The sequence below is a fragment of the Ochotona princeps genome, chromosome 17 (assembly GCF_030435755.1).
Source record: "Ochotona princeps isolate mOchPri1 chromosome 17, mOchPri1.hap1, whole genome shotgun sequence".
Lineage (NCBI taxonomy): Eukaryota > Metazoa > Chordata > Mammalia > Lagomorpha > Ochotonidae > Ochotona > Ochotona princeps.
In genome coordinates, this window is record NC_080848.1 from 33724226 (window position 1) to 33738008 (window position 13783).

Consider the following 13783-nt stretch of genomic DNA (forward strand, 5'->3'; position numbering starts at 1 on the left):
AGTATTTTTAACTGAACTCACAACCTACTAGATTGAAAAAGATTATAATTACCTTTGTTTTGGCATCTAGATTTCAACAAGAAGAAACACCCAGAGCCCAGACAACATGGCAGGCGCCTCTGATGACTTCTGCCAGGCGCCTCTGATGACTTCTGCCAGGCACCTCTGATGACTTCTGCCAGGTGCTTCTGATGACTTCTGTGCTCTGCTGGGGACCATTAGACCAACCCCCAGAGGGACACCCAACTGCAGCCCTTGAACTACGCCTACCCTGTCAGCAGGGAGCAGACAGAGTGGTCTCCTTCCCATTTCCCCCCTAAACAGCAGTTGGGGTTGCTACTTCTGGGGGGCGGAATGTGAGAGGAGTTAGGCTGGGTAGTAGGCAGTTAGGGTATTCTGGGTCCCCGCCATGTCCTGGATTCACCAGAGCACATCTCTTCCAAGGGACAAGGGTGACAATGGCATATCAGTTCCCCACCTGAAGCATCTCTGGCCATCGTGTAAGAGGGCCTCAAGCTGATCTCCTTATCATTGAAAAGAGGACTGGACTTGGTCTTTCTTTAGCAAGGAGGCCTGTGTGCGGCTCTTAAAGAGAAACGCTGTTTTTATATAGACATTAGGAGAAGCAAGGATGATTTGAATCTTGGTTTAACCAGTCCCCGTGGTTATTAATGCTTTTAATTTTTGGACCCCTTATTCTCAATCGTTTAGTCGCTTTTATTAGAGAAAGAATTAGTGTGGTGCATGTTCCTATGTTACGACAACAGTATCAGTCTATCAGCCCAAATGATGCGGATACTGAAATCCCATGATTGGGATTTAGTTACAAGAAAAAAAGGGGGGAATGAAAGGGAACATTTAGGATTAAAATGACAGAAGGATTTAATTTGCTTTTTGCTTTCTGTATTTTGCTTGCGGAAAAGGACAGTGAAGGACAGTGATGTTTAGGGTTCCTTCCCTGTTTATGTTTATGGTTCCCCTTCACTGTTCATGGTTATGGTAGCCTTTAAAAAGGATGCTATACCATGACTCGAGGTCGATGCCTAGCCTCCTGCATGAGGAACTGGCCCCGGCCCCAGTGCGCTGGTAATTGAATAAAGCCTCTTGCTTTTGCAAAAAAAAAAAAAAAAAGAAAGAATGATGACAAGATCAACCATGAAGTCCAAAAACGTCAATTCTGGTGAGTCTCTTGGACCGCTGAGAGCCTCTGGCTGCTTGAATGTTATGGTCTGAGGACATGCTGACCTCGGTCACTTCTGCTTTGTCTGCTTGAGATGTCACTGCTGTTAGAATGAACAGGTTGCTGCCAGTGACCACCCTGCTGTTGTGCACATAGCATGACTTTCTGTATATTTAATCACAAAAGCCCTATTTTGCCGTCCCCTTGGCACACCATCCTGCGAAGCAGTTGCCACCCTGCTCCATGATGAACTCACTTTCCTTGAAAGGTTGCAGACTCTGCAGATCTGATTCACAACAGTCTTCAATCTTGCAAAGAAAACGTAAGTCTATTCTGTGGCAGGGGAGTTACTACCTCTCAGGATAGTGTCCTTAGGGAAATACAAGAAGACAGGATTTTTATAGTTAAAGTAAATACACAAAAACTCATGCTATGTGACAGGGTGGTCACTGATAGCCCCCTGTTAGTTCTGGGAACAATAAATAACATCTCAAGTGATTGAGGGTTACAGGGGTCAGCACGCCCTTAAACATGGCATTAAACAAGCCAGAGGCATCCAGTTTTCCAAGATCCTTGCCTGAACCATCACTCTGGCATAGTTCATGGTTGATCTCGTCATTCTAGCTTTGTGGTTGCATCCACTAATGTTAAGTTCACCAGTGACAGTCACAACAAACTTTCATTATAAATGAGAGGCAAGACAAGTCACCAGCCAACTGGCCAACACCCCTTCCCAGAGTGTGGCCCCAAACAGCACATTCAGAGTGCTTTTATAGGGGCGATCCACAATAGCCTGTAAGGTGAGGGAGGAAATGCCACACATTCCCTGCCTATCTCAGGACAGCCCAAGCCTAGCTCTTCTCTGGCCCAGGAATGAAGGCAACCACCTACCTAATGACTTGCGAGATAACCAGACTTGAGCCTTGATTCATGAGCATTGGGACCCATCAGTGCTAAAGGTCAGATAGGTCACTTGGTCTGCAAGAAAGTATTGTAGTTAGCAATGATTCATGTTTATTTTGTTTTTAACTCTACAGTTCTCTGATCCATATCAAGAATTTTTGTGGAGGACCCGGCAGCGTGGCCTAGCGGCTAAAGTCCTCGCCTTGAACGCACCCCAGTTCTAATCCTGGCAGCTCCACTTCCCATCCAGCTCCCTGCTTGTGGCCTGGGAAAGCAGTCGAGGACGGCCCACAGTTTTGGGACCCTACACCCGTGTGGGAGACCTGGAAGAGGCTCCTGGTTCCCGGCTTCGGATCAGTGCCTACTGGCCCGTTGCGGCTCACTTGGGGAGTGAATCATCGGATGGAAGATCTTCCTCTCTGTCTCTCCTCCTCTCTATATATCTGACTTTGTAATAAAATAAATAAATCTTTCAAAAAAAAAGAATTTTTGTGGAAACACTTGTCTTTGCAGTAATTTATATTGCAAATACTGAAAAGGCACTGTATCTTGAATTTTCTCCAGGGCCACTTGAGGGTCACATTTCTGAAAAACAGAAGCAGCTGCTTTTATTAGCACCTCCAAATGAGCACCAGGGGCCCAGCAAGGTGGCCTAGTGGCTAAATCCTCACCTTGCATTTGCCAGAATCCCATATGAATGCTGGTTCATATCCCAGCTACTCCACTTCCCATCCAGCTACCTGCTTGTGGCAGGGAGTAGAAGACGGCCCAAAGCCTTGGGACCCTGCACCCTGTTTGGGCGACCCAGAGGAGGATCCTAGTTCCCAGCTTCAGAGTGGCTTAGTTCCAGCCACTGAAGCTGCTTGGAGAGCAGGTGGAAGATCTTTGTCTCTGTCCTTCTCTTTGTAAATCTGCCTTTCCAATTAAAAAAAAAAAGAAAAGAAAAATTAGCGTTAGATTGTGCAAAAATTATGTTGTCCATATAATGACATCATAATCTTGGGGAAAACAGTATGTAATTTTTGCAAAGGCTGATAACACAGTTTAAACATTGGGCCCAGTATGATACGATAGCCTAGTGGCTAAAGAAAGACCTTCTTCAAAAGTTTTTGAAGACTCTCCTGGCGTTTCACTTGCTGTTGGTTTCATTTTTAATTTGTAAACCTTTCATCAGACTGGCGTGATAACCTTCACATATGACAAGGGAAATAAGAGCACAGCTTTGTTCTTTCCTACTGGACTAGCTCCTTTATCATAAAGTCTCCCAGACGTCTCCAAAGATAGCCCGAAGGGGAAAAAAAAAGAGCGTTAAAAAGAAATGCTGACAACTTTCCCATAAGGGCGAAGGCAGCGCGCCCAACCCTCCCGTGCAAGGAAAGAACTTCTGCTAATCCGCGCTGGCTTCTGAGCGGAACGCAGGTGTGCGGGTGTCGGGGGCCGGCCGAGCCCCGCCGCCGAGGACTGTGCGGCAGCCGGGGAACGGTTTGGCGGGGACACCGGGCCGCGGCGAGGCCGTCGAGATGCTCCCTTCCCTGCAGGAGTCGCTGGACCGGGACGACCGCGAGCTGGAGAGCAGCGAGGAGGGCGGCCCCGCGGAGGAGCGCAGGCTCGAGCCGCCGCCCAGCAGCCACTACTGTCTCTACAGCTACCGCGGAAGCAGGTGGCGGCGCCCGGCCCTGCCGCCCTGGCCCCGAGGCTCCGGTTCCCGTTTCCCATCTTCTCCTCTCGCGGCCAAGGTCTCTGGGCTGCAAGGGCCGTCCTTGGCCTCCCATCCACGCCCCCTGGCAGTGCGGCGTCCCTGCTGCTGTCTCCCCCCCCCCCCCCCCCGTGTCTGCCATACAGCCCCAGCCCCTGTCCTGTTCAAGGCCTCTTTTCTTCCTCCTGGCTGACTTTCCTGGGAACCGGCAGCTGCACCTTGCAGGGTTTGGGGTTGACTGCTCGCCCTTTCCCGCCCGTGGGGCCCCACACTCCACTTGACTTGGAGCCGCTGGCTGACAGCACCATTGCTCTCTGGCTTACAGATTGGCCCAGCCACGAGGGGACAGTGACGATGGGAGCCCAGGAGGTGCAAATGCAGACACTCCCTCTGGTGATAACTTCAGGTAAACACAGGAGCCCAGCTTGTGCTGGTGTCCCCCCCCCCCCCCCCCCCCCCCCGTGCACCCCTGGCCTGTGTATCAAACGACCCATTCCTCCTACCCCGTCTCCCTCTGGATCCTCATCCTTGATTTCTTGAGTTATCACTGATTCAAGGCTGGGATGGAGCCAGAGAATTGACAGAGCCCTTAGTGATTGGCCAGAATGACTGAATTTCTTCGTTGGAACTCCAGTACAACATTCACTATCATGTTGTTATCGAGATTTAAATCCAAGTCCTCTACCCCCACTTGGACTACTGTTAAGCAGCCCCTGTACCTCACCCTGGAAGGTGGACTCCGGGCTCAGCGGAGTTAGCGCTTTGGCTCATTCACGTTTCCCAACCTTGTGCTCTGGTGCCTGGGCACAGCGTGGACACTGAGTCCATATTTATGAAGTGGATGCATGAATGCATCGACACTCAATGCAGAGTAACTGTAATACCAACATACTGCGTCCCCTGCATGCATGAAGGACTTAAGGAATTTTTCAGGTGGCAGAAAAGTACTGAGATATATGTTTATGTGTGTCTTTAATTTGTTCTTAATAGTTATCTGAAAAGCAGAGTGATGGACAGAGAAGGAGAGCTAGAAGTTTTTCTATCCACTGGTTCACTCCTGAAGTGCCCACGACATCCGGGGGCAGGCCAAGAGCTAGGAACTCCATTCAGGTCTCGTATGGGTGGCAAGGATCCATACGTGTGGGTCCTCACCCTTGAGTGCCTTTGCAAGAAGCTGGGTCTGATGTGAGGAATAGTGGGGACTCGAACTGGGCACTGTGACAAAGGATGTGGGCATCCCAAGCAGCAGTTTGGCCCACAACACCAGTCCCGGTGTGTATATTAAAGTCCTCATCCTGTACGCAGTGTAATGAGGAATGCTAAGATGCTGGAGACTTTGTTCACAATCGTCTCAGAGGCCTGGGGAGCAGTCTGGGTGCACAGATGGAGTAGGACTGCTCTGACCTGGGATATGTGTGGACTCATGGTACTGTCCTCTCTATTTTTTATGTGTTTGAAATTTTCCATAATATAAAACCAAAAATCTTGAGAAGTCTTGGGATCATATTTTCTGTTGTGAAGTTTAGTTGATAGAAGGCCTTTTTCTTTCTTCATTCTGTTTACCGGATCTGCTTATATTCTAATCTAAACCTGAAGTTTTGATTTTCAGCTCCTAAAAGAATACTAACCTGATGTCTTTTCTCATGAGTAGCAGGTAATCAGAAGTTTGAGGAAAGGCGAGGTGACACAGGGGAAGAGTGAGTGAACCAGGACATAGAGTGACAACTGGGCAGCAGTTAGGGCCCACTGGGTGCCACTAGCCATTAATTTAAAATGGGGATGCTGGCATGATGGCTCAACAGGCTAATCCACCAGCTACAAACACCAGGATCCCAACGGGGCATTTGTGTCTATCCTGGCTGCTCCACTTCCCATCCAGCTCCCTGCTTGTGGCCTGGGAAAGCAGCAAAGGATGGTCCAAAGCCTTGGGACCCTGCACCTGTGTGGGAGACCCGGAAGAGGCTCCTGGCTTCAGAAAGGTGCAGCTCTGACCATTGCAGTTGCTTGTGGCGTGAATCATCAGACGGAAGATCTTCCTCTCTGTCTCTCCTCCTCTCTGTATATCTTTCTAATAAAAATAGTAAAATAAATCTTTAAAAAATGTAAAATAAGACCCAGTACTGTCTATGCAGGGATTCATCCAGGTGGAGAGCTGGGATGACAAGGCTGAAGGTTAGCTCATAAATGTCGTGAGGGGAAGGCCAACCGCAGCTGCAGGACAATGTGCAGGCACCCAATTTTTATTTGGTCATTAAATTTCAATTAATTTTAAAGGATGTATTCTGGAGAGTGATGATAGTCTACGGCCATACCGCCCTGAAGGCACCCGATCTTGTCTGGGGAGTGATATAGAGACTGCTCTAGAATTTAAGCTAAATGAAGAGAAGGGAAGTGAGAAAATGAGACTAAAGGGACTGTAGAAAAAAAAAAAAAGGTAGGGCATTTGGGCTGGGGGTTCCAGTGGAGTCCTACTGCTGGAGCAGAGAGGGAGTGAGAGAGGCAAGAGCAATTTAAATGGCCTTACCTGGTGCGGTAGGATCCTGGAGAGCCTCCACGGGAGGCAGGTGGCCTCAAGGTCCAGGTCTAGTTCTGTGGCTTAGCCTCAGTTCTGTCTGCTGGATGGGTGTGAATGCACGAATCCACCAGTAAGGAAAGTGTGTCTCTCCTTTGTCAAGCCTCTCCTTGGTGGACACTAACCTGCCGTCGGAAGTGGAGCCAGAGCTGCGCAGTTTCATTGCTAAGCGTCTCTTGAAGGGCGCCGTCTTTGAAGGGCTGGGTAATGTTGCATCTGTGGAGCTGAGGTAGGTGTAAAAAATGTGTGCTGTGTGCTGAGTTCTGTATTTCAGAATTCAGTGTGAGAAGTGATGCTCTCGCTAGAGAAGCATCCTTCATTCTGCAGCCTGGGCACTGGGCCATAATCAGTTGAATGGCAGAGGCTCCAGCACCATAGAGTGCCTTAGCTTGTGCTTGGAACAACAGAGCAATGTCGCAGAAGCTCACAGAGCTTGTGAATATGGTAGAGCTTGTGAACTGCTTTTGCAAACTTGGATACAATTTTCCTTACAAAGCTGGACTCTCCTGTAGTGGACTCTCCTGTTTCCATGTTTGGATAAGGGAATGAGTTCGGAAAGGTTAAGTGGCTTGCCCCAGCTCGGCCACCGGCTGGTCCTACTGCCAACATTCAGGTTTCCACATACAGGGCCTCAGTCCAGTGCCAGCCTCTGATGGTAGTTCTGTTAAAAAGTGAAGTTGGCCCTCAGATGTTATGAGGCAGTCCTCAATGCCAAGGCCACAAGATAAACACAGCTCATCTGCATGTGGCATCACTGATTTGTGAAGGTTTGGAGGAGGGAGAGAACCTGCTTACATCAGTGTAGACACAGGTATGCCATGAAAGTGAAATCACAAGTTTTTATATAAAACAGGAAAATTCAAAGAAATGTCATACCCATTAGGGTCTGCTTCAACCAGAGCCCTCCGGGATATGGATTCGGTTTCCTGCGCTGTTCCAAGCAAACCCCTGAGAATTCTGGGAAACTCTGAAGTAACAGGCATGCCAACAGTGTTACAGTGTTGAAGATAGGATTCAGGGCAGTGCACAAAATCAGAGGTGTGAGTTGCCAAAAATTGATATTTTGCCTTTCACTTTCTAGAATTCCAGGATACCGAGTTGGTTGTTATTACTGCCTTTTCCAAAAAGAAGACCTTCTTCCTGAAACAGCAACATTGGATCCTGAACAAAATCCGTCAGAGTATGTGGTCTGCTTTTTAGGAGGTTCTGAAAAAGGACTGGAGCTATATCCTTTCTTTGGTCTTTGAGGACATCAGGGAGGAAGATGTGGGAAGGCAAGTGGGGGAATAATACTTACAACCTATACAAAGTTTTTGTACTCCTATATGATTATTTCAGTGTCATCCTATTTAGGTGGATTTAGGTGGTTTAGTTAGTGAAAAAAGGGAGAGAGAGAGAAAGAGAACACCCCATCTGCTAGTTAACTTTCTAAATGTGCACCACAGCCAGGTCAGGGCCAAGCCGGAGCTGGATTCAGGTCTCCCAGTTAGGCGGCAGGGACTCAGGTACTGGAGCTGTCAGTGGCTACCTTGTAGGCTGTGCCAAGCAGGAAGCTGGAGCCAGGAACAGTGCTGGGACTTGAACTCAGGCACTCCAGCATGGGGTACAGGCATTCAAAGTGGCTTCTTAACCACTAGGCCCAGTGCCCACCCCATCCTTGGCTTGTTTTAATTTACAGTTTGCATATCTGGGAGACTTTTCTATGCTTCGATTATTCATCCTTTATTGCTTCCTTAAGAACATACTTTCAGACTTGAATTGGACAAGTACATCCAAGGACTGAAATATGACATGAACTGTGAGGTAGGGTGATTAATACTGTTTAGAGAAATGACTAACATATGTTACTGCTGTATCTAGCCAATATATAGGTAGACATAAAGACACCTAAATTCAGAAAACTTGCCACCTTGTGGATTGACAGGTGATTTGAGGGAGGGGGAAAGCAGGGGAAATGGCTCTTTATGTTCCAAAAATTGCACAAGACTGCTCCTGATGTTTGCTTTCTCAAAAATTCAATCTGTTTTCATTGAGTGGCATGTAAAAACCTGTCTGTGAAGGAAGATGGCCTGTGTAGCCTCTGGCACCCGAGATATACTATACAGTAGGTCTAGTTGTCTTTGGGCATCAAAGATTTTTTTAGCAACGTCCCATTAATCAATTCTCTATTAGATATATCTGTATTGACTAACATCCCAACCTTTTAAAACCATGCCTTCAGCATGCAGTCATGGTTGAGGTTATAATTCAGGGATTCACTACCATATAGTGACAATTCTTTTTACTTGTCGTGTATTTCCAAGACACCACAGGAGGAGAGGGCCAGAACGAAGGAGCCAGGGGTATGAGTCTAGGGGAGCTGCTTACCCCAGCCTGGAACTCTGCAGGTGGCTCGTCCCAGAGAGAGGCCGTCTTTGAGGAGGGCAGCACTCCGCCAGCTGGTGTGGGCACAAGGACTCTGACAGCAGAGTTCTTTCCATCCTCCTCTGCTCCTGTTCCGTGAATGCATTCACTACCTCAGCCATTCACTGGGCATGAAGTAGCTCACGCTGCATGTTTCAGACATTATACCACTTGTGGGGAAGGAGAATTATTGGGATACTATCTCTAGTAAGTGATCATTAGCTGGGGAGATGGACATGGAGGTAAACATTGAACTCAAGGAAAGAAAGAACATGGCACCCTATTCATTCACTCTTTTCACTTTATGTAATGGACTCTGAGTAGGTCTAAAGAAATTTACTGCGGGGTTAATCCCTACCCTGCCCAATAAACCTTTTCTAATTTCCAATGCCAGGAGCTTCTTCCAGGTCTCTTTTTTTGGGTTGTTGCTTTAAGATTCATTTATTTAAAAGAGTGAGTATGTGTGAGAAAGAGAGGGAGAGGGAGAGGTTGATTTCATTATCTGACTCACTCCCTAGACAGCTATAGGCACCAGGGCTGGGTCGAGCTGAAGTCAGGACACCAGGACCACATCCAAGTCTCCTATGTAGGTGTAGGGGCCCAAACACTTGCGCCATCCTCCACTGATTTTCCCAGACCATCTGCCAGGACTGGATCAGAAGCAGAGCAGCTGAGACACAGACTGGGATGCTGACATTGTAGGCAGTGGCTTTACATGCTGTGTCACAATGCTAGCGCCCATAATTTTCTTTTTTTTTAATTGGTAGTGTTAGGTTATAATAGGAGGTGTCTATTCCAGTTCTTTTCACAGAGTATGTAAAGAAACTGTCAAGTCTGCCAAGGGGAAGGCTTATAACCAAGCACATGTCCTCTTTTGATTTAGGAAAGGGGCCTGGAGAAGAACATCAAGGCGTATCTGAGCAACTGGTTTGAGGATGTGGTATGCCCCATCCAGAGGGTGGTGGTTCTCTTCCAGGAGAAGCTTACCTTTCTGCTGCATGCTGTAAGTGTTGTCTCCCGGAAATCAGAGCCACTTTGGCAGAGTTGTGATCACTTGTTTTATTGCTATTTTTTTGAGATGGATTTTATTAATTTGGAAGGCAAAGTGACATTGCCCAAAAGGTCAAGTGGTAAAGTGGCCCATTCCCCAAATAGCTGCAACAGTGGGGTTGGGCGAGGTTAAAGCCAACAAGAGCCTGGAGCTCATCTGGGTCTCCTGTAGGGCCCAGGTATTTGGCCTGTGCTCTGTTGCCTTTCCATACACATTAGCAGAAAGCTAGACTGGAAGTGGAGAAGGCGGGTCTCAAACTGTTCCTCCAATATGGGATATGTGATGCTGGTGTTGCCACTATGCCATAATGTAGGTCCCAAGTTCATATTATTTAAAGATTTATTTATTAATTTTTTTAAGATTTTTATTTTATTTTTATTAGAAAGTCGGATATACACAGAGAGGAAGAGAGACAGAGAGGAAGATCTTCCATCTGATGATTCACTCCCCAAGCAGCTGCAATGGCCAGAGCTGAGCTCATCCGAAGCCAGGAGCCCAGAGCCTCTTCTGAGTCTCCCTCTCGAGTGCAGGGTCCCAAGGCTTTGGGCCATCCTCTACTGCTTTCCCAGGCCACAACGGGGAGCTGGATGGAAAGCGGTGCCGCCAGGGTTAGAACTGGCGCCCATATGGGATCCTGACGTGTGCAAGGTGAGGTGGTAGACTATTATGCCGGGCCCTATTTACTTATTTATGGCCCAGTACCATGGCACAATGGCTAGGCCTCTACCTGCAGTGCCAGCATCCCATATGGGTGGCCAGTTGTGACCTGGCTGTTCCACTTCCCTTCCAGATACTTGCTAATGGCCTGGGAAAGCACTGAAGAATGGCTCAAGTCCTGAGGCCCCTGCATCCAGTGGGAGATCTGAAAGAAATTCTTGGCTTCAAATTGGCTTAGCTCTGGCCATTGTGGTCATTTAAAGATCTCTTTCTATCTCTCCTCTTTCTGTAACTCTGCCTTTCAAATAAAAACTTAAGTGAACTTTTTTAAAGAATGCCGACTTTAAAACAAAAATATTTGAAAACCAAAGTCACAGAGAGAGACAAGGAGACAGAGATCTTCTATCTGCTGGTTCACTGTGTAAGTGGCCACAATGGCCAAGGCTGAGCCAGACCAAAGCCAGGAGCTTCTTCCAGGTCTCTCATCACATGAGTGGCAGTGGCCATCTTCTGCTGCTCCCAAGCCGTTAGCAGTGGTTGAATTGTAAATGGAGCAGCTGGGACTCGAACCAGTGCCTGTATGGGATGTTGGCATCTCAGGTAGCAGCTTTACCTGCTGTACTACAATGCCAGCCCCAAATTTCTATTACTTACAGTTTAGAGGTTTACTGATTTTTCCTGAACCTTTCACACCCTTCGCCACTACCAGCAAATATTCACTCAAGCTATGTTAGCAAAAATAGATCACATTTTATTAATAACTAGAAAGTTAGATTACTGAGACTTGAATTGTAAATGCTGGCTTAATCTTCCTAATAGGATGAAACCTTTATAAGAATTATTACTTTTTATTTATTGAAAAGGCATACAGAAACAGATTTGCATCTGCTAGTTCAGTTCCCAGCAGCCAGCGCTGGGTCACGCTGAAGGCAGGAGCCCAGAACTCAGTCTGCACTCCCCACGTGGGTGCTGGGAACCTAACTACTTGCGCTATCACTTGATGTCTGCAAGAGGATATAGTAAGAGGAAGCTGGATTGGAAAGAGCCAGAACTTGAACTTAGCGGTTCTAACATGGGATGTGGGCACCCCATGTGAAAACTTAACTGCTGTGCCTACTGCCTGCTCCAGCATAAAGCATTTTTAAATGATTACTTTGTGAAGTGTTCTGGGAGGGTTGTTATTTCCAAAACATTCTGAAAGTAAAACAATTCAGAAGTGATGTGAGCAGCTCTGGAGAGCCTGAGGCAGCCCCTGACGGTCACCTTCTAGTGTGACAGTAATTTGGGACGGCTGCCCTCTAAGGAACACGTGTGTCAGCCAGCTTCTTGATTCCCTCCCAGGCTTTGAGTTACACTCCTGTGGAAGTTAAGGAATCCGATGAAAAAACAAAGAGAGACCTTGACAGGTAATGTGTTTTGCCACTCTCAGCCCGAGCTTTAGTTTTCCTGTCGCGTCCCTGGTGTAGACACTGTGCAACAGGCCTTGTGTGTGGTAGGTTTCTGAGTGTGGCCAGTCTTCAAGGACTGATTCACGAAGGCACCATGGCATCGCTATGCATGGCCATGACGGACGAGCCCCAGAAGTCTGTGCTCATTGACTGCAGTGGCTCCCAGCCTCAGTTCCACCATGCAGGTAAGCCAGCAGCTTGGAAGCAGCCTTGCTAGCCTTCTTGCCAATCTCCAGACCACCTTGGCTCTTCCCGTAGTTTGATGTGGCTATCCCAGACTTGCAAAAAACAGTAACTCTACAGACAGGGAGCTCAAGGCTCTCAAACATACAATTAAGTGTGATGGCCATTAAAGAAAAGCAAAATATTCCATATAGGACCAAGAGACACAATGGTTTGTGGCAGAAGTTTAAAGAAATAAGTGAGAACAAAAATTCTTTCTGATAGGAAGGGAGGGGCATGTGATGACAGAGGGCACACAGGGGCTTCAGCCACTCTGCTGGTTCCTAGCCACGTAGGAACATAGTATTTTTTTTCAGGCTTTTGCAGCAGTCCTAAATAATTCACTATGGGTCTTTATGAGACCCTATCTTGAGCTTTTTAGGATTTGTTTTTTATTTATGTAACTTAACTTCTCTAAAATGTTTTGTAGGAAGCAACCGGTTTTGTGAGGAGTGGATGCAGGCTTTTTTAAACGGTGCAGAAGGGGGTAACCCTTTTCTTCTCCGCCAAGTACTGGAGAACTTTAAACTAAAGGTAACTGATTGGCTGTGTGCCAAGTGTCACATACCCGGCTTGTCTAAAACTTAATTAGCTCAGTGAGAGAGTAACAAAACTGCTCTGTGCAGCTGCGAGGCCTCCTGCCTAGGACCTCCTCCCGCTGGAAGCAGCAGCAGGAATTTGTTCAGGAGCTTCTGCATGAATACACTTTCATTCCCAATAAATAAAATTTGGGTGACTGCTTGCTTATATTTAAGGGGCATCATTTTACAACTCATGACTTTGTTGCAATGCACACACACAAAAATTATTCATTGCCTCAGAGTTCAGAATTTTGGTAGGGGAGAGGGAGTGTCTTCACTTTAGGCAATTTTAAAAGTATCTTTACATAAGAAATTTTACTGTAACAAGGACAAAGTGTGTTGGCAATAAAAATGATGGAAACATTTTGACTACAAAGCAAACATCTTAACAGCGTATGTTGAATTCTCAGCTGATAGGAGATATTTTTCAGGCTTCCTCATCATCTCACTGAACACGTATATGTGTAATCTTCTTCTAGGCCATACAAGACACAAACAATCTGAAGAGATTTATCCGGCAGGCAGAAATGAATCATTATGCTCTGTTTAAATGTTACATGTTCCTGAAGAACTGCGGTAGTGGGGACATCCTTTTGAAGATTGTGAAAGTGGAACATGAAGAAATGCCTGAAGCAAAAAATGTGGTCGCTGTCCTTGAAGAATTCATGGAAGAAGTTCTTGCCCAGAGTGTTTGATCACGTTTTGAGATAACTGTATCACGAAGTTGTAGAGTCAAAGCCCTTGTGTTCGAAATTACAGTTGTCATCATTGCTCATAGGATTACCATTTGAGATTATTTGAAACATTCCAGATTCTTTTTCTTTTGGTACTTTATTAAATATGAAAACCTGAGGAATGTCTCTCCCAAGGCCTAGCTGTAGTCTGTCATTGGCCCCTTAAGTTCTTGACTTCAGAGGTAATTTTGTGGCTCCTTTCGGGAGTTTAAGTATTTAGCAACTTTTCTCCTCAGAATGTTGTTATTCTTTTTCAATGGATCATAACTTCTTTAACAAAAAAAAAAAAAAAAGAGCGCGAAAACTGGAATACTAGTTTTAGGGTGATTAGTGCCA

The 13783-nt window shown here is 46.6% G+C and overlaps 1 protein-coding gene across 1 annotated transcript; it reads left to right on the top strand.

The window, feature by feature from the left end:
* Window positions 1–3542: 3542 nt before the first annotated feature.
* C17H17orf75 (chromosome 17 C17orf75 homolog) lies at window positions 3543–13569 on the top strand. The gene is made up of 10 exons (XM_004593877.4): window positions 3543–3743; window positions 4105–4185; window positions 6455–6580; window positions 7433–7576; window positions 8097–8154; window positions 9638–9757; window positions 11804–11868; window positions 11959–12095; window positions 12563–12666; window positions 13193–13569. Exons 1-10 carry the CDS (start codon window positions 3604–3606, stop codon window positions 13406–13408), a joined length of 1191 nt encoding a protein of 396 aa, XP_004593934.2. The 5' UTR covers window positions 3543–3603; the 3' UTR covers window positions 13409–13569.
* The last annotated feature ends 214 nt before the right edge of the window (window positions 13570–13783 follow it).